This window comes from Diabrotica undecimpunctata, chromosome 4, assembly GCF_040954645.1.
Source record: "Diabrotica undecimpunctata isolate CICGRU chromosome 4, icDiaUnde3, whole genome shotgun sequence".
In the NCBI taxonomy this organism is placed as follows: domain Eukaryota; kingdom Metazoa; phylum Arthropoda; class Insecta; order Coleoptera; family Chrysomelidae; genus Diabrotica; species Diabrotica undecimpunctata.
Window position 1 is genome coordinate 129682303 of NC_092806.1, and position 21556 is coordinate 129703858.

A 21556-nucleotide genomic window follows, 5' to 3' on the forward strand; every position below is an offset into this window, starting at 1 on the left:
AGGAATGTTTAAGCATACCCTGGAAAAAGGTTACGGTATAGTTACCTTTCATTATTGTGTAAAAACCCTTCTGAAAAAAGATTATGGTAATTAGCAGCTCATGTATAAAGTACCGATAAAAACAATATTTACAAAATGAATAAAACGCATAAGTCAGAAGAATATTATTATTTTACTTTTACAAATTAATACTTTGTCATAACAATTTACTACTTTAGTTGGGACTAAGCCACAAAATTAGCTTATTCCCAACTAGAATAGCAAATTGATATGAAAAATTAAATTATTATTAAGTATTAGGTTAAAAAAACAATAAAAATAAAAAAAAAACCATAGATTAGTCATTTATTTTTCTTCATTGCAATGCTTACAAACTTTTTTAATTATACAGTGATTGTTACACGCATTTCTACTGCATATTTCACAAATCTGTTTTTGTTTCCTGTCCTTTTTGGTTGAGTACATGTGACACCTTTTCCTTGTTAAAACTGGAGGTTTTTCTAGTATTTGCTTTTAATTGTGTGGTTCAACTTCCTGTAAGCATTTTTCAATCCACTGTTTTGTTTCCTATTGTAGTCCCCTTGATTTTCTTCTCAAAATTTGAGGCAACACTGGTTGTTCCGCTGTCGTTGTAAGAAACAACCTTTGTTTTCGTTCCACTTTGGATGTAAATTTGTACAAGTAATAAATGGGACTACCCCAGCCACGTCTAAAATATTCATAAAAAATACAAAAGGCAAACGGTTAGTTGGTCATTAGTATAGATTTTCGATATCTTTCTATAAAATCTGTCAGATTTGATTGCAATTTCTGAAGAATGTTTTTGTTATCAAGTAACGTATAACATTAACAAAATGTGTATAATTATTTAAAACAAATAAAAAATAAATCTAAATTGTCTCAATTTTAATTATCTGATTCACCTTTACTAACATCTAAACATATTATATCAAGTGTGCTAACGTCGCTGTAAACCGTCAGACAAAAATTAGATACATTACTTCAATGATCATTATCAGAAGTAATAACATAATGGTCTCCGGCATGACACTTGAAGAAGGGAATAGCAGTAACAAACCGTCTGTCGTTTAGTCATTTTTTGACTTCTAAACTGTAATAAACTGAATGTAAATTATCTCAACATTTATTCCTGTTATAATCAAAGTTTCGAGAAATAATATATAATTATATATATTTAAATATAATTTATATATTTTTAATAAATGTAAAGAGAAGAATATGCGAATAACACTCTTTAATATATTAGAATATAAAGCGGTGGCGTATAATTTTCTAATATGTCCTCTTTCATGGATATCAACTAAAATTTTTTGGTGATTGTGTAAAATTAACTTTAAGACAATGTGGAGTTCAATTGCTTGTGACGTCATTTTATATCCTTTATTGGAGAGGGTAAGTCGCCGTCTTTATTTTTTAAATTAGATTTATTGTTTATAATAGATGCAAATTTGTCTGATGCAATTGCTTAATTCGGTATATTAAGAATTATTGACTGGTGTGTGATAATGTTGGTAGTCCAAATTATAGACAGACACCGATACATGTTTTGTTTCTGCTTCTTTTTGTTTTGCTCATTTTAGGTACCGGATTTATTATAGGTTTCGCATATTTTTGTCCTTTTCTAAATTCTAGTATTTCTTTTACGTAGACTCTCTTTATGTGTGTAAGATGGAAGACGGTGCAGCCAGGTTAGAAAGAGAGCATATTAACTCCTGTAGTGATCCTTTCCCAAGTTAATATGCTCCCTTTCTAACTTGGCTGCACCGTACTGAAGACGACCAATAGTCAGAAATACGTGTATACGGTTGCCTGCCATCTTATACACATATTTTATTATATTTTTTTTCCTTTGTTGCGAGCTATGCCGATACCTTTTACCTTTATTTTACTATCAACTCGCATTAAACTTTTTCTTAGGTTGGTTGTCCAGTTTCGTACTCCCAACCGTCTCAAGTCTTCCTCCACCTGATCCTTAAATCGTGCTCTGAGTCTGCCTCTCCTTCTCACTCCATCTATTCTTTGGTTATAAATATGTTTTGGCGGCTCCATCTCATTCATTCTCTCTATGTGACCTAACCACCGCAGCCGGTTTATTTTGATGGACCTAAAGCCTTTATTTATTTATTACTATTTTTTTTAAGGTTTTCCTGAGAATAAACATCAATTATTAAAATTTCCAGTGCTGCGTGCTGGGACTCCTTCTGTTGGTAGAGCTACGAATTATCTATATTTTATGCGTTTGCCAGGATTTGCTGTTTTGGTTTTTTGTACTTCTATCCATGGAACGCATCATATCTTATTATCTCTCGCAGGATCTGGCCTTTTCTGCGATTTTATCTATCACCCTTACTTTTTGCAGTTCTCTAAACAAAAAGGATGTTATTGTGGACTGATTGTATTTTCTTTTTATTTGAATTGCTTCAAATATGCAAGAGATGCATATGTGATTATTGGAAGTATGATGCTGCTTATCAGTCTCATTTTCGTCTTTATACGCAGTTTGCTTTTTCTGTAAGTCCTCTTATTGCTGCTTTGGCTGTTGCTGTTTTTTGGATGGTTGCGTCCACGTGTTGCGTGAAGGTTAAGCCTTGGTCCATAGTGACTCCTAGGTATTTCGCTTCTCTTTTCCATTCGATGGGATTATCTTGCACTAACAGCTGTTCCTCTTGTGTTTCTCTTTCCTTTTTAATTATGATTGCTTGTGTCTTTTCTAAATTTATTGCTTCTAAATTTTTTCATTGGATACCATTCTTCAATGTTATCTAATGTTGTCTGTAGATTGTTTACCACATTTCTTGAAGTTTCTGTGTTTGGCCGCAATCGCTGTGTCGTCTGCATAAAGGCTGAGTAATATTCCTGGTGTTCTTGGAACATCTGTGGTGAATATTGTGTACAGTAGGATTTACAGGACTGCTCCCTGTGGCACCCCAGCTTCCGGAACTCCGTGCTCGGATAGTACTTGTCCTATTCGTACGCTGAAGCTTCGGTTGCTCAAGTACGAAGTACGAAGAGATTAGTCTCGCCATGGCCTCACTGTATCCGTATTCTCTCATTTTGTGTATTAGGGCTTTATGCCAGACTCTGTGGAAGGCTTCGCTTACATCCAGGAACGCTGCTACTGTGTACTGGTTTTCATTAAATCCAACTATTATGTATTCTGTCAGTCTAAGTAAATCTGTCACTGTACCAGATCAAGTGTTATCATCCCTTTTAGTCTAATTACTTGCTGTTGGATGTCAAGTTGAAGTACTGATACAATAAGTATTTATGCCACCTAACTCGTCAACGCCAGTATCGTAATCGCTAAATCCTGATGCAGAACACCATTACGGATGTACTACGAGGTATTAATTATATTTTTACATAATGTTTTGAAATATTTGGATAAAAATCATTTAAAATCATGCAATAAATTATACAATTTTAGCTAAAGCCAAAGGGCTGAGTTATCTATTCGAAGACAGTTTTTAGGAAATAAATGGTTAATAAAATACTGAATATAATGCATTTTTTATACAAAATAGCAATCATTAACTGTGTACCAATTAATCAATCTTTATTAGAAAATAAAGACTTCCCCGCTATTGGTTGATGCTTTTATTTTCCTAAAACGGTCCTATGGCCGATGCTTCTAAAAGTGAAAAAAATATAGACGTTGCTTTCATATTTCCGGCCCTCAAACTTGTGGAGAACTACCGAATTTTAAACATTTACACAATTTTTATGGCAGACGACTTAGCTATAAAAATAGTTCTGGGTTATTGAAAACTCAATAATTGGAGCAGTACTACTCTCGGATTATAAATCAATACTGCAGGCACTTACTGGGTCTCCCATTAAAGTTTTAACAAGATATATCTATAATTTAGTCACAAACTGTCGTCCTTAATGTGGACAAAAACATTTTACACTTGTTTGGATTAAGGGTTATGTGGTAACATTGAAAATGAAGAAGTTAATGTTTCCATTGTTATAGTCCAAGATCCCAGAGCGATCAGACATAACTTATTTTCACACAGATGAAACCTTAGAGTCTCAATAGCGTCTCGCGTGCTTTGAATACCTGCGCATTTATGAAACTTGCTGAGTGACACCTGGGCAGGTACCAGGTGAGAAAGGTAACTAAAAATAAGAGCTATTTAACTTAAATTTACATAACTGATTTTTATACATATTTTGTAGAATATTATTTTGAAAATACTGTAATAAGTGTCAGACACTTGTCATGGACCAGAACTTTTGTCAGACGCTTTAAAGCTCCACTAAAATTAAATGAACTTTACTTACTTTTACATGTCTGATTTTTAAATATGTTATTAATGGTACTATAATAAAGTTATATTTAATCAGTCAGACAAATTAGAATGACCAAACATCCCTCAAACACAAAAATTAGTTAACTAGAGGTATGAGCGCGAGAGTGCTGTGCGCATGAGCCTCAGAGTAAACAATTCAAATTCATTAAGAATACTTACTGTTTTCGATCCGATTAAATATTTTTGCATCTCTATTTTAATATGATGAACTCTAGCATTAAGATAAATATTAAAGTAAATTAATGTATTGATATTTGGGATAATTAATTAATTCGGAGCACTTGGTTTCATAAGAAATTATATTTACTTTATTGTAAAAAAGATACTAGTTAGGATAATTAAAAAAAAAATTTTTGTAAAAAATCTTCAACTGGGATTGATTGAAACAAACATTTTTCTATATTTTAATCATCATATTCATTGTCGCAATTATTACAATTTTCATCATTCAACCAATCATGATGCTGCTCATCCGAGTCATCATCTTCATCATTATCAGTTATGTTGTTGCTGGCTGGTTGTTCTGCAAAAAATAGTTCAAAGAATTAAAAAGCAGAAAATCACAAACATAATAAATTCTAAACCTGAAATCAAAGTATAATACCTGAAGTTTGAAGGAATTCACTAACGTTTGCTGGTAATTGGTCACCATCAAACCAATGAAAGTGATATTGGTTTTCTTCTAATCTCTACCCATTGTGTTCAGGAGTTAAAATGGTTGGTTGTTTTGCATTTGCATTATTCCATATACTAAAAATGTAATTAGCACGGCGGAATTGTTGGAATAACTCACTTTAGCATGGTGGTAAACTGCTGTCGAATTCTTCGTTAATATTAGATACGCTGTAATTATTTAAAAACAATTGAAGCCGGGCAGCATTAATGTTGCACGTATCAGGAAAACTATAAATTTTTGGATTATTTTGAAAATATCTTTTTGGGTGGCTTCATCGGTAAACAACTCTGATTCTCCAAACTGCATGAAAGCTCGCTAATATTCATGTTTCTTCATTAATATATTGAATGGTCTTTGTTTACCCTTTTTAAAAAAAAGGCGGGATTAAAGTCACATCCAGTTAGAGCGTGAAACCCTGGCAAACTTCTACATAAAGATGGTCCCAAGTACTCGTAAACCTTTGTTAAATTAATGTATCTCTGGTTATTTCCGGTGCCTGCGTTTAACCATACATTCGAATCATCATTTTTTAAATTATGCATATATCGTTACATAATTATCGCAATGTCTCACTCACTCTGAAATGCAAGCACAGCACTCTCGCGCTCATACTTCTGGTTAACTATTTTTTGTGTTTGAGGGATATTTGGTCATTCTAATTTGTCTGACTGATTAAATATAACTTTATTATAGTTCCATCTTTAACATATTTAAAAAATCGGTTGCCTGTAAAGTCGGTTTTACGGGCGAAGATTTTACGTGACAACGTCTTTTTCTCGGCAGAATATTTATTGATATGAATATTATTAAATTACACAATAGGAACAAGGAATTGCCGCTATAAACTCAGTTTCTCAACTTTTGTGTCAATCTAACAATTAATCAATCAATCATAGTTTACGATAATGAAATATTAGTGTACAATTATTTACCTTTATTGTTGTAGTTGTTGTAAATGACGAATCTACTCACGAATTGAAGACAAATCTCACGATCTCACGATTAAGGTCTTACATCTTACGATTTTTAAATTTTTTTTAAATTTCAAGTGTTTCTAATAAAATGCATGGGAGGAAATCAGCTTTTTTTAGATTGTCACCTTGAAATATCCATAAATTGACTGTATTTTTGTATCAAAGTGGGCTACTCCAATTAACTCAATTAATATACACAAAATAATATAAACAAAGCTTAAAAGGTTCTTTATGCTTTGAAAGTGGTTTATAAACAACTGAATTGTAATGTATATTTTACCGCCTTTAATAAATATGAAGTATAGACTAAATTTTGTGTAAAGAACAAACATTCAACAGACCTAATAGTAAAAACATATTGATTTAAGTGTGAATTTGAGATAATGTGCTGACAAAATGTTAAATCCTAAGAAAACAAAATTATGTTTTTATGTATATTCATTATACTTAATACTCTTGGGTAAAATACCTCATATCATATATGTCTTTAGACACAGTTAATAATTTTCATTGAAGTTTAAACTATAAAGAATGTTTACAATCATTGCTCAATATTAAATGGATAAATCCATAGCAATATTATAAAAGAATATAGGTCCCTAGGTAATTTCCTAAAATTATATCTGATACTGGTGGTTCCCCCTAAAATAGGACACTGTAAGCACTCCACATTTTCACTACAGACACAGCTGACGATACTTTCAACGATTTTCAACTTTAGCGATTCAACGCGCCTAATTCTCTAGTGCCGCGCGCAGCGGACCGATCATGTTTGAGTGGGAGAGAGACGCAAGGCATTCGCCGGTCCGGCGGGCCTCTCTCTCGTTCGGTGACTCACTGTAACAGACGTGAGCGGGCGTTACACTTTTTCTTAAATGACTCCGAGCCACAACCTAATTTAAGACGTTGTCACGTCAAAATCAGACATGTAAAAGTAAGTAAAGTTCATTTAATTTTAGTGGAGCTTTAAAGCGTCTGACAAAAGTTATGGTCCATGACAAGTGTCTGACACTTATTACAGTATTTTCAAAATAATATTCTACAAAATATGTATAAAAGTCAGTTATGTAAATTTAAGTTAAATAGCTCTTATTTTTAGTTACCTTTCTCGCCTGGTACCTGCCCAGGTGTCACTCAGCAAGTTTCATAAATACGCAGGTATTCAAAGCACGCGAGACGCTACTGAGACTCTAAGGTTTCATCTGTGTGAAAATAAGTTATGTCTGATCGCTCTAGGATCTTACTCTATTAAGAAAAGTTGCCAGGAACAAATAGAAGACTTTATATAAAAATATTACTATCATAAGTTCATAACAGTCACTACTACTCCTTCATCTAAATCAGTACAAGGACATTCATCATCTGTCTTTCTCTCCGTGTAGATCATCCTTCTCAAATATTTCAAGAAATAAATTGAACCATGCATGTTTTCTTTCTCATCTTTTTATAATCGGAATATTAGAGAATCGTGTTTATCAGTGTAATAACTAATAACACCTTAGTGGGAGGTTTGAATCATATATTGTTTGAATGTTCAAATATGATGAAATTTTATTTGACAAATCAGCCTATATCTGTTAATTTAGAAAAACAAAAATAGACATTTAAAATATATTTTTTATACTATTAATAGAGCCCCTCTGCATTACAATTTCATTAAACAATATAAACTCATGGACAAAAATATCGAATACTTTGGAATTTTCCATTTTTTTTTGTAGTCCCCATAATTTTAAAATAATTTTAGATTACTGATGTTACTTATATGGTAGGTTGATGTACTCATTTGGTTTGAAATATTTTGACGTTTATTTTAACGTTTATTCAGCGTTAGTGTTATTCGTGCATTTTATCATAAAATACCTACTCCGCGTAAAGAAAAAAACACAGGAATTCTGTTATGGTTTAGTATAATTTATTAAGTTTAATTAAATAATATTGTTTTGATTTAGCTAAGTTTAAAACAAGTATGCTATACCAATTCGACACTGCGATGAAGGCCAAGAAGCACAGATTGTAATTTTGTACGGGGAAGGATATACACACAAAAATATCGCACGATGTCTCAGGAGAAGCCAATCTACAGTTTAGATTACTTAAAGAGCTCCTACGAGACAAGAAATTTTGTACGAAGGCCTGGATAAAGACGCCCAAGGTGCACAACTCCAATTGATGACCGCTTTTTGGCTCTTTATTCTACACAAAATCGCTTATTGACATTGATGCACCTCAACAATGAACTACTAAACATATAGACGAAGATTAAAAGAAGCAAACTTAAAGCCTAGACGCCCTGCCAAAGTTCCACGTATTCTCTAACTGATAAGACCTTATCCTCTTCTCATTTAACTGATAAGACCAGAATCCTATTGTGAAAGCCAGATGATCAAAATCACGTCTACAGAAGAGTTGGAGAACGATTCGCCACCTGCAATCTCGCCCAGACCGTTAGTTTTGGAGGTGATGGCATACTGCTTTATTGAGGTATTAGTTGGTAAAGACGCATCACACTTGCATAAAGCACCGCACATCTTGCAACGTCATATTTTGCCATAGGTTAGTTAAATTGGATATGACATATTCATGTAAATGCTCGACCACATACCGCTGCTATATTGAGGTCCAAATTCGTGGATTGGATGGGCCATCATTTAGACCGGATTTAAATCCAATAGATCACATATGGAGTCAGCTAAAACGCTGCATACGACAAAGAAATCCCGTTTCAAATACGATAGAGCAACTTTGGTTTGCCGCACAGGATGAATGGAATGCAATTCCGCAAGGATATGTCCAAAATTTTCTTGCAAACATGCCGAGAAGGATGCAAGTAATAATAAGAGCTAGAAGGAAATACTCGTTACCGATCATGCACTTGTTTTAGTTAAAAAGACTTGTTTAAACAATTTAAATTAGAATTTAAGTAAAATAAGAGTAAAATAACCATATTCACCTTGTAGCATGATCTTTTCCCTTAATTATTGAATATTTAAATATATAAAAATGTATAAGAAAGTATTTGATACGCCCCTGGCTGGTACGTAACAGTAATCCGAAGTTTTTTACCCAGATCTATATGCCGAGTCATCTAAATAAAATGTTAACTGCGTAGTGTCTAATTGAGTTTAAATTTAAATAAATTCTTACAAAAATTTGAATGCCCAGTACTTTAAGGTCCATTATCGAATCAAAATCGTAGTTAAAGAGAGATCCGATTGGCTGGGAGTTAGAAACTAGTACAGGATGAGACGAGCTTGACGGGAAGTGGGGGGTCGAGGTCGAGTATAGCGCTCAAGGAGAACAAATTGGGATCAAAGGTTTTTGGTTAGAGTTTCAAATACCGAAAAATTTTGGCTTAATTCGATGAGTTTAGGTTAAAAGAAGGTGATTTAAGCTCAAAATGCTATCTGGCTTTCTTTGTATAGTGAGTTAGTTATCACCGGTTTGTTGGAAGTTGTTTCTTTGTCAAAGAATTTGATAACGTGCTGAAGGCTAAGTAAGCCATTTTAAGTGAAAAATAGGTAGCAGCTGAGTTTAAAGAATACATGTTGTTATCATCAAGGATAACCTGAAGCCCAGTTTAATGTTTGACCTCTCCTAGGGTTTGCCCAGGTTCCATTTTGTGTCTCTCATGGGAGGGATGATCTAGATCGTTTGAAGTTTGTGTGGGACGGTTTTTTGTATTAAAATCTAAGGTAACAAACTTTTTTTAAATCTTGAATATACTAAGGTTTGCTCTCATTTTAGTTTAAAGGTTTATAAGTAAATATAAGTTTTATGGACCAGCTAATTGTCATATTTTAGTTTTTTTGAAATAAAATTACCTTTTGATAATTAATTAATAATTCAGAAAAGTTGAGTAGTTTCACTTAGACATATGACAGTTAGTACATTTTTTCTGTCATTTGGTACATAACCATATTTTTAAAGTCTAGTTTGTTAGAAGGTCCAATTCAATATAAGGTTTGTTGATAAATTTAGATATTTTTATTTGTAATATCTGTTTATGTGAAATAAAAATAAATATGTAATGTTTTTCTTTAAACTAGAAGTTTAAAATTATTTTTTTCTCTTTTCAAGTAGCGAGAGGATTTTTTAAATATTAAATAGTTTAGGAATCTTCTTGTGTAGTGTTGCCCAGGACATCCCTGTAAGTATTTTTTGATTTCTTTTTTGTAGTTAGTCCTTCCAGTCCTTCCCAAATAAAGGAATCCTTATCCTCGACTCAGCTTTCCAACCAAAATACGAGTAGCCGTTCGCAAACGTCAATTAATTGCTTCCCCCTTTCAACCCCTAATAAGCAAATTATAATTGTTACAAACTAACAGTTTTCTCCACATAAAAACTTAAAATTGTTCATTAAACATTGTTAACATAAATTCTTTTTCCCAACAAACAACTTGATCGACCAAAATTTATTTTCAAAAAAAAAATTAAAAAATTCCAAAATATTCGATATTTTTGTCCATGAGTGTACTTACTTATTTAAGAGTACGAAATATAGTTTCAAAGGCTTCGGCCCTGGTCTATAAAATATAAAGAGATTTACAGTTGCATGAAATATTGCAACGAAACAAAATTGTACAGTTGCATGTTATATTGCATGCGAAATGTAATTTTACAAAAGAACCTTATATAATAGAACCATGTGATGTTTACGAAACTTACGGAACTTAAAAAATTAAAGATACTTAAATTACCAAAAAATTAATGTTACGGAAAGAGGAAATCGTCACCTAAAATGCCCATTATTATCCTTTTAACTCTAATTAATAGGATATCTAATATAATAAGAATTTTGTAGATACATTAATTTGTAATACTATGCAAATTAGAACATAAAACATTCTATATTTTAACAATTATTTTAAATAGTGATATGAATTATATGAATATTATGTATAGTATCTTTGTATTATTAAAACATAGTAATTAAAACTAGTTAATAATTTAAACAGAACAAAATCGACGAAATTATGGAAATGTTAATGTTTGACAAATTAAGCTGATATAGATAGGGAAAATATACAACAATTATTACACCTTGCAACGCAACAATTATATTCAATACTCTACATCTAAGGGCCCTGTTATACGACCAATAATGTCGTCGCGTTAGCAGTGCTGCGTTAGCGTCGGCTCAACCGGACAACGGCACTAAAATGGAGTAAATTATACGAACGACGTTGTCGTTGTTCTGGTTGGGTACCAAATTTGTCATTATTTTTGTTTTCGAGATGTTTATATTTACACCTATACACTCTGTAGCTACGACTAGTTCCTGTACCATCTATCTTGCCATTCCTAGATCCTCAGCTATTATAATTATATCATCGGCGAAACGTAAGTTGTTTAGATATTCATCTATTTTTATTCCCTTTGTCAGCCAATCCAAATTCTTAAAAGCATGTTCCAGCACCGTATTAAAAAATTTAGAGGTGATATTTTGTCTCCTTGTCTAACCCACTGCTCTATTTTTATGCAATTATTATTAGTATGTAATTTGACAGTGGTTGTTTTCTATAGATATATATATATATATATATATATATATATATATATATATATATATATATATAAACTAAGGTACACTCGAAGAGTGGTGGGTTTATCGGTCAAAGTGGAGAAATAAAAGACAAAGACGATGGCTACTTCATCTATATATATATATATATATATATATATATATATATATATATATATATATATATATATATATATATATATATATATATATATATATATATATATATATATATATTGTATAGTAATTTTGTATTTAATAATCTATGTGTCAAAGGATTTATGAAAGTCGATAAATATTAGCACTAGGTTTATTGTATTCCACTACTTTCTCTATTAGGATTGATGTGCTTTGTAGATGGCCATTAGTTTCGTAACTTTTTCAGAATTCCGCCAGTTCTCTTGGTTGGTAAGTCTCTAATTGTCTTTAATTCTTTTAACTATTATTCGCGTAAACAACTTATATATATCAAACTTAGAGCTAAGATTATTACTATTATAAAAATTAACATTAAACTCACCAGTCTTCTTCATATTCACTTCACTACTGCAATGAATATTGATCAGTGTGGTAGTGTCTGGCTGCTCGGGAGACTGAGATCTCGGAAACCCTGAAGAAGACATCAGAGAGGATGTCGAAAGCTCGGCGAAATGAAAATCAACGCGGTTCAACCCGGAGGACGGATCTGACATCTGGCAGATATCTTTATGTATGTGTAGTTCAGGATCGTATTTTAAAAATCTGCCATAGTGCATTTAAAAAAAACTCAATTTATTAAGTTATGATACATATTGGAAAGATCTTTAATGTCAGTCTTATTATTGATTTAATTTGGATCTTTTTTTATGTGAATCATCTCCAATATGCATCTTTTGTTGTAATTTTGTTCTTTTTCCAAAATCTGTACATTTTCAAAATCAAAAGAATGGCTATTTTCTAGAGAATGTTTGGCTATGGCTGTTGTGTTTAATGCCATGGTTTGTATACTATGTTTATGTGCAACCATTCTTCTATATAAGTATTAGTGTGTTTGTCCAATATAGGTTGAATTGCAGTCCTCACAATTTATTTTATAAATAACATTTGATTGATGGTCATAATTAACTTTAGGTTTATTGAAAAATATTTTTCAGATGTTTTTGATGATTTATGATGATTATAAAGTTAATAAAGACCATATTAAACCATTATAAAATAAATTGTGAGGACTGCAATTCAACATATATTGGACAAACACACCAATACCTACATAGAAGAATGGTTGCACACAAACATAGTATACAAACCAAGGCATTAAACACAACAGCCCTAGCCAAACATTCTCTAGAAAATAGCCATTCTTTTGATTTTGAAAATGTACAGATTTTGGAAAAAGAATAAAATTACAACAAAAGAGGCATATTGGAGATGATTCACATACAAAAAGATCCAAATTCCATCAATAATAAGACTGACATCAAAGATCTTACCAATATGTATCATAACTTAATAAATTGAGTTGTTTTTTAAATGCACTGTGGCAGATTTTTAAAATACGATCCTGAACCACTCATACTTTAAGATATCTGCCAGATGTCATCTTTCAATGTCAGATACCAATTTTTAATCCATGTTAAACTTTTTAAAAAAGTGTAAACATGAAATTTAAATGTAAAATGTAATGTTTAAAGTTTAATAAAGTGCTTATTGAAAATGGCAAATTTGCCGAAAGGTTTAAGCAAAATGTAAATAGTTTTATTTACATCAGACCGACAAACCCAGGAAATAAAAAAGTTTCTATATATATATATATATATATATATATATATATATATATATATATATATATATATATATATATATATATATATATATATATATATATATATATATATGGCTTAAGAGACTAATTGGTCTGAAATGCTCTAATTTGGTTTTTCTCCTGCTTTATGTAATAGAACCATAGTAGCGTTCTTCCAGTCTGTTGGAATATTGGCGTTGGCAGATATTGAAAAGTAGTTTCAGTTTTTTTTAAGTAATATACCTCTTCCAATTGAAAAAGAAAATTCACTTACGATAATGCCGGAAAATAATCTGTATCATATAAAAGAGGAACTAATGAGCGTTCATTATTGCATCTATTGTGCAGAATATTGTAGATAATTGTTCAAATGTTAAATGACAATTGGCTACTATTCTTACAAGATGAAATTTGGCGCTTTTTAACGCGGCCTTCCATAATCCACAATGGTTCTTTCTCTTTGTCAACCATTTTTCATGCACTCCTGAATGTAGGTCTCTCCCAATTGCTTCCATCTTTCTCTATCTTGCACCAATCTAATCCACTGTTTACCTGCCACTGCTCTTATGTCATCTACCCATCTTTTTTGAGGTCTTCCCATGCTTTTTGTTGTCGTTCTTGGTCTCCATTCTAGAATTCTCCGTGTCCACCTGTTGTCATTATATCGGGCTACGTGACCTGCCCAGCGCCATTTCATTTTTGTAATTTCTTCCACAATATTCCTAATCTTCGTTCTACGTCTTATCTCAGTGTTTCTTATCTTGTCTCTTAGTGATATTCCAAGCATGATTCGTTCCATTGCTCTTTGCGTTGTTTCTAATTTTTTAGCAGATTTTTTGGTAAGGACTACTGTCTCCAAGCCGTAGGTACAAACTGGTAGTATGCATGTGTTATAAACCTTTTTTTTAAGTTTATAGGAATGGAGGTGTTTTTCAAGATATGTGCTTGTGTTCTTTTAATTTCAGCATCTTGATTTAGTTTTCCTAGTTTGATGACATGACCTAGATATACATAATGTTCAACATTTTCTATGGTATGATTTTGTATTGTTATATTTGTCTGGTCTTGGCTACGTATTTTTGTTTTACTGTAGTTCATTTTTAAGCCTACCGCTCCTGAAACTGCATTTAATTGTTGTAACATATCATTTAGTTCTTGGATATTATCGGCTATTAAAACTATGTCATCTGCGAATCTCAAGTGGTTTAAGTATGATCCGTCGACGTTGATACCCTTGTTGTTCCATTCTAGCTTCTTAAAAATGTCTTCTAGAGCAAGAGTAAATAGTTTGGGAACGATCCTCCTTGTCTTCGGTAATCGTCGGTAATTCTCGATGTTTGCTTTACCTCCTTTCTTAAATTCACATTAGACGACACTATTTTATCAAAAATAAACCTAACAATTAACAAGAAAGAACAAAGAAATATATTTATAAAATACCTTGTGATTGCGATCATTTAACAGATGGTAAAAACAAAAAAATCAAAGAAACAGCTCTAATTATGCTAAATAATGCCAATTGCGTCGCAACTTCCTCGGCAGAATGCAGTAGGGGCAATCAATAAAAAGAAAATACCACTATTGGTAAGTCTATGGCATATCGAGGATACATCATTATATGTTTTTAAATTACATACATATAAAATCAGAGTTTGGTGTTTATTGAGAGTAAACTAAATATAAGAACAAATAGTTACCATGTCGGGACAGTATTATGAGGTTTTTTCCTGGTTTTTCCCTCATAATTTACTATGGAATCACTAACAGGAGAATTTTACTGTCATCATGGCATGTATTTGTCTTTTTAAAGACGAATTACATGTTATGATCTTTTCTGACGGGTATTCTCAAGTTAAAGTTGATTTCATGTAATCGAATGAACTATCTTATAATAAAGTCGTCCTAGGAACGTAACTCAGCAATTTTGTCAATATTATTTTAAAGTCGTCTACTTTAAATCGCTAAAATTAAATTGGTACTTAAATCACTACTTACCTGTTTTCAAGTGCGCCTTAGTAGTAAAACAAACGAAAAGACATAAAGTGACATTTAGTTATATTTCGATTTTGTAACTTTTCGACTTTAATATAGAAAGGTCCAGCAAAGTCAACCCCACTTATTAAAAATGGCCTGTTTTTAGAACTCGGTTCCCAGGAAGACTTGCCATTTTTCGAACAATGTTGATTGGATTTATCTTAAAGCAAGTCATACACATCCTCGAACTGCACTATAAGTTTATGATTAGGATTAAGTATAATTTGGTGTTTTATCATCATTCCAAATCGCTATTTACTAATCGTCCTAAATTTTTTAATAAGTTATCCGGACCTATTATAGGAGAAAATTGATTTAATTTAGATTTTTTAGGAATTGAACCATGATTTTTTATGGAATGTAATTAAGAAGCGAAACTTTCCGATTGCGCTGTGCGTAGCAAATAGAAATTAACAATTTTTAATTCAGAAGTCGATAGATCTTCTTCATTTCGATTAGTTTTAGTTGTGCGACAATTAGTAATAAAACGAAGTACCTATCCATGAAGTTGCGCGTTGCAACTTAGATAATGAGAAGAATCGTGAAAAAAATTTACTGAGTTGAATATTATTTAGTAATACTACTTAAGTCACCTTGTTTTCGTGTTGTTTTTCTATCAGGATTGTTTAATCGTGGCCACTGATCTTGATTTTCTTCTTACCAAGATAAGTACTTCCTTATGTATCTTCTAAAATTTATGTATTATTTACCACACATTTTCTCAAATTAAATACATAACTGCTTAGGATTAAACACAATTCTTCTCTTATATTTATTGCTTCTCTAAGCAAATTTGATCCGATAGGAAATATTTATAAGAAAATATGTTAATTTTGAAAATTGTTGGCTCTGGCCAAAATAAAAAAACAACATTAATTTAGCAAAAAGTTAAGAAATAATGTTCAGTAACTCAATATTAATTTTAAAATTTAACATTTGTCAATTGTTTATATGACTCTCTATTTGATTTTGTTTGTTTCAGATTAAGCTTAAATTAATTTGCAGTTGCATTTTCCTAGTTACAATATCAGCAAGACCTGAATACGGAAACTTGCAGCAATGCCTAGGTTTGATAGAAAAAGGACCTTGTAGTAGGAATATTTACAAATGGGCCTTTGATCATGACAGACAAGAATGTGTTCCATTCGTTTGGGGTGGATGTGGAGGTAACGACAAAAATAGGTTCGAAAGTGAGAACCAATGCTGGAAAGTATGTAAAGGACAAAATAGTAAGTTTGTTTTATTTTGTAATAAATGGGAACATGCAAGATTTGAAAAAAAAATTAACAGGCAAAATAATTTATTAGACAAAATAATGAAATGTTATTCAAACTTAGATATTTATGTCCATTATTACATCATCATTATTATCATCAACAACCTGTATGCGTCCACTGCTGGACATAGGTCTCCCTCAGCTCTTTCGATCTGTCTCTGCCTTGTGCGACTTGCATGATATTGCTAACACACTTCAGGTCGTCAGTCCATCTAGTTGGTCAGCGTCCTCTGCTCCGTATTGCTTCTTGCCTTGGTCGCCACTGTAAAATACGTTTTGTTCATCGGTTGTCTAATAATCTGGCGACGTCTCCTGTCCAGTTTCATTTTAACGACGCGATTTTTTCGATGGCGTCTGTTGTTCTTGTTCTACGACGTATTTCTTCGTTTGTGATTCGGTCTCTCAGAGAGACACCCAACATCTGGCGCTCCATAGCCATCTGAGTCACGCGAATCTTATTAACTACCTTTTTTGTGAGTGTTAATGGTCAAAGTGTTAATTTTCTTAAATCATTTTGGTTATTTCTCTTGTATTATTTTCTCTTGCATCTTTTCGGATTGACCGGTGGATATCTTTATTTAATTTCTTCATTGTTGTGTATTTGGAGCCGTATTTTTCCGTCAGCTATTTTCTTTTATCTATTAGCTCTTTTGGTATTTTGGCTTAGTTTTTCTTTCTGGGTCAGAACGGTCGGGCAGCACTCCCTTTCCGTTTCTTTTAGAGCGTTCAGTATGCCACCATTTGCTTGATTTACATCTTCTATTTTGTCTTGCAAGTCCTGTATATGTCTGGTTAGTGTATCTTTATACAGATCGTTGTTTTCTGGAGGAATACATTCATTTTTTCTTGTTTTTAGGATCATCTTTGTTCTTTCTAATTTGACATTTAATAGTATCTTAGCTCGAATTAATCTGTGGTCGCTTCCTATTGAAAATTTGTTGAATACTTCAATGTCTTTGATTATTTCTTTTCTGTTTGTTACAGTATAATCCATTTCATTTTTTATACTGCCATCTGGGCTGATCCATGTCCATTTACGCTGATGCTTTGTATCGAAAAAAGAGTTCACCATGAATAAATTTTCCAGGTGTAAGAAGTTCAGCAATCTTTGCCCTCGTACATTTCTTTCACCATAGCCATACTTACCCATTGCTACTTCTGCATCATCTTGTTTAAACCCCATTTTCGCATTAAAGTCGCCCATAATTATTGTGTAATATGCTGGTGTGGTATGTAACGCCGTTGGAGCATATGTCTGGATTACCTTAAAATTATATCTTGCATTTAGTTTGAATATGTAAGGTATACAATCCTGGGGTTTATGCTGATAATTTCAACTTTATTTTGTGTGTGCTCACCATTTGAATCCTGGTCCACCATTTGAAGTGTCTTCTTCACCTCTAAAATGAAATACGTGTCCTGATTTAAGAGTAATTTGGGCTTCTCCTCTTCGTCTTATTTCACTGAGGCCGATGATGTCCCATTTTATGTTTTTTAGCTCTTCTTCTAGTGCCACCGTCTTCTGGTCTGATATAAGAGTTCTAACATTGTATGAAGTAATATACATTTGTGGCTCTTTGTAGTAGCCTGATTTTTTCCGGAGTTTCTTAGCACCCTCTACTCCAAACCTGTTGCAACCGGTACCTTGAGGGGTTTTGGAGCCGCCGGAGACTGAAGGCCGTTTAGTAGTTTCGTCTTTCATGGAAAATAACTTTTGGGGTTTTAAGCCATTAAAACGCCACGCTTGGCTAGTGCATGTTGCCGAGTTTGTTTGGTAGCGGGGGGAGGAAAGAGTGGAGATGGAGAATGCTTTGAGTTTGGATATGGTTTACCCGGGGATGGGAGGTTGGGGAAATCCATAAGCTCGCGTAGGCAGGTGTGCTATTCCTGAAGTAGTTATATCCCCTGCCGGGATCGCATAGAAGTATCCACCCGCCAATATTACATCTTTTAATAACACCAAAAAGAATCTACAACACTTATAGCGAACCATGGTTCCCAAAGAATAGATTTATTTATAGATTTATTTTAGTTTCCTTTGGATTTCGTTCAGGTCTACTTTCTGACTTCTTGTAAAAAATTGTACTCGTAATTTTGGATTTCTCGCGCGTTTTGATTTCTCAAACATTTTCGTAAACTTTTAGACAATATAATTATGAAAATTTTTCTTTTGAATATGCTAGTATTTTTCTCTAAATACATGATATTATGATATACATTCATAAATTGAAATTATTCTCCTCCAAATCCGGTCCAGTGCTTCTAGCCTAATGGCCTGTTATCTTCTTCTGTTACGTCTCAAACTTTTGAAGAAAAACAAGAGACCTAACTGACTAAAGAAGAAAAATAACTAGAGTGTAACGAAAGAATCTGGTAGTGACTACTGGTGTATGAGGCATGCACTATCATGTTATAATAATTGACTTTTCAGTTGCTGAAGCTATAATATCGTAACAGCTTTTAGACAAATGTAACAAAACCAAAATAGAAATAATTTTAATAGTAATGGTTTGTAAGTAAAGCTTCTTCATTTTTTTTAAATATTTTGTTTTGGATAGATTTTGCTTTAAAGAATATTGTTACACTTCTGTAAAATAACTTTATTCAAGCACCAACTTGTTTACAGTACTTTAACAGACTGACAACTATAAACTTCAAAACTCAATAATTACAACTGTTATCCAAACTGTCAATAGCATCTATTTATATACATTTTCTGGCATTCCAAACTTCACTAGACATTTCAGAATTTGTCGATGGTATCCATCTTGAATACTCTATAATTTGAATACTTATTCTTTTTCTTCAACTTACTTCTTCTACGTGGAATAAATATTACGGAACTCTTGTAACACTGCTCCCTTCTTTATAGTTATTCACTTCGAATAACTGCTCTATCAGGAACCAATTGAAGCCGACAGAGTGGATCAGTTCTATGGTATGGAGCTAATCTCTCGATATGCACTATCTTGGATTTACTTCTAGATGAAAACTGCATGCGGTAGATTTTTCGGTAAATTTTCTGCAGGACGGTTTACGGGTCTTGCCATTTTCGTTGAAGTTTAGAACAAAGTCCTTTCATTCTTCTTCGCAGAGAGGCAATCTTCCAAAAACAAGATCTTGAGAAAGCTTCATTTCTCTTACAGTAATCATCATTGATGGAGAATAACCGGTTGCTTCATGTTCGGAACTTCTTAGAGGCTAACAGGAATAGAGGAATTAAAGTATCCCAATATTTTTATTTATCAACGACAAACATTGAAAGATATTGACAAACTATTGTGTCTAACTAATTCTATTGTGTCTTTCTAAGGCTGCTATGAAGTTCTTGTAACACACTTTTAATGTGTGATTTTGGCAGTAACACTTGATGAACTGTACGTACTCTATCTGAACTCTCCCACTTAGGGAAGATAGTGATTCCCATTGAGCCCATTATGCCTTTATAATTCCACTGTATTTGATTACTTCCTGCCAAATAGATCTTACTCCATTTTTAAGCCATTCTCGTATACCTTTTAAGTCATCATCTTTCTTTTGACTCTTTTTAAGGTTTTCCAGGGATCTGATCTTCTTGTATAACTGTGGTTACCTGGACAATTACTTCTTCGGTTATGTTCTCTTTATCTTCAAGTCTTCTACAGTACTGGCATTCTCGTTCCAAACAGGGTCGCCTAAAAAGAATATCGGCATTGTTATGGAGATGCCCTTTTCGATGTACTACGTTGAAGGTATACGGTTGGAGTATCTCTATCTACCTGCAACTTGTCCTTCTAGCTTTTTAAAATTCATTTGCCACTATAACGTGCTATGGTCAGTTCTAATTATAAAATTTCTGTTATAAAAGAAAGTATGAAAATATTCTAGGGCTTTTATAATAGCTAGGAACTCTTTTCTGGTAACGCAATAATTATTTTCAGCCTTTCCTATTGTTTTACTAAAATATGCAATAACTTTTTCCTCTCCTTCCTGTTCATGTCATAATACGGCGCTAAAACCATGCTAAGATGCGTCAAAATCAGTAATAATAATGCGTAAGTCATTTTTTTTTTAATCTACAAAGGCATTTTGGCAAATGTGTTCGATTAGTCCATGAAGCGTCTTAGCAATGCAGCTAAAATCTTTAATAAATTTTTGGTAATATGAACAAAGTCCAAGAAAACGTCTAATTTTCTTTTTATTTCCTGGTTTAGGCCAATCTTTAATAACTGAAATCTTCTCTAGAAAGGTTTAATTTCTTCTGCTGAAACGATATATTCTAAATAGTACGACTCTCGTTAAAATAGTGAACATCTTTTATAATTTAGCTTTAACTTTGCATTTCTCAATCTGTCAAATAGCTCACCTAAGTTTTTCATATGCCCATCAAAGATTTTGGACATAATCATTACATCAAGATTTACTAGACAGGTTTTCCATGTAAGTCCTCTTAAAACCATCTCCATCAGATGTTCAAACGTAGCTGGAGCATTACAAAAACCAAATGGTAGAACCTAAAACCTGTAGAGACCACTGTCTGTTGAAAAACTGTTTTGTCTCGATCATCAGGATATTTGATAGAAGCCGCTTTTTAAATCTAGGGTCGTAAACCATTTAGCACCTGATAAAGTGTCTAGTATATCATCTATTCGTGGCAATCGATAACAACTATCTTTTCGTGTGACCTGGTTTAATCTTCTATAGGCTAATCTATACGCTTATCATTTTCTTCTTGTCTAAGTTTTTTCTCTTATTGTCTACTCTTCTCCTTTTCTTTTTCCATTTTTATAATTGTGTTGGGGTCCGGAAGTATCTATTTAGTTATCATAATCAGTAAATTTTGTATTTACCATTAACAATTATTACTAAATATTTCTTTGATCCCACCGTTGTCACCAATGTTACACTTGTTTGCAATACTTTAACAGACTGATAACTATAAACGTCAAAACTAGAATTTAAATACTTGTTCTTTT

The 21556-nt window shown here is 32.6% G+C and overlaps 1 protein-coding gene across 1 annotated transcript in view; it reads left to right on the top strand.

The window, feature by feature from the left end:
* Window positions 1-1091: 1091 nt before the first annotated feature.
* axo (axotactin) overlaps window positions 1092-21556 on the top strand; it is a 66652-nt gene continuing 46187 nt past the window's right edge. The window contains exons 1-2 of the mRNA XM_072530226.1: window positions 1092-1413; window positions 16308-16554. Coding sequence (XP_072386327.1) covers window positions 1363-1413; window positions 16308-16554 — 298 coding nt within the window. The 5' untranslated portion in view covers window positions 1092-1362. The remainder of the gene's footprint in view (window positions 1414-16307; window positions 16555-21556) is intronic.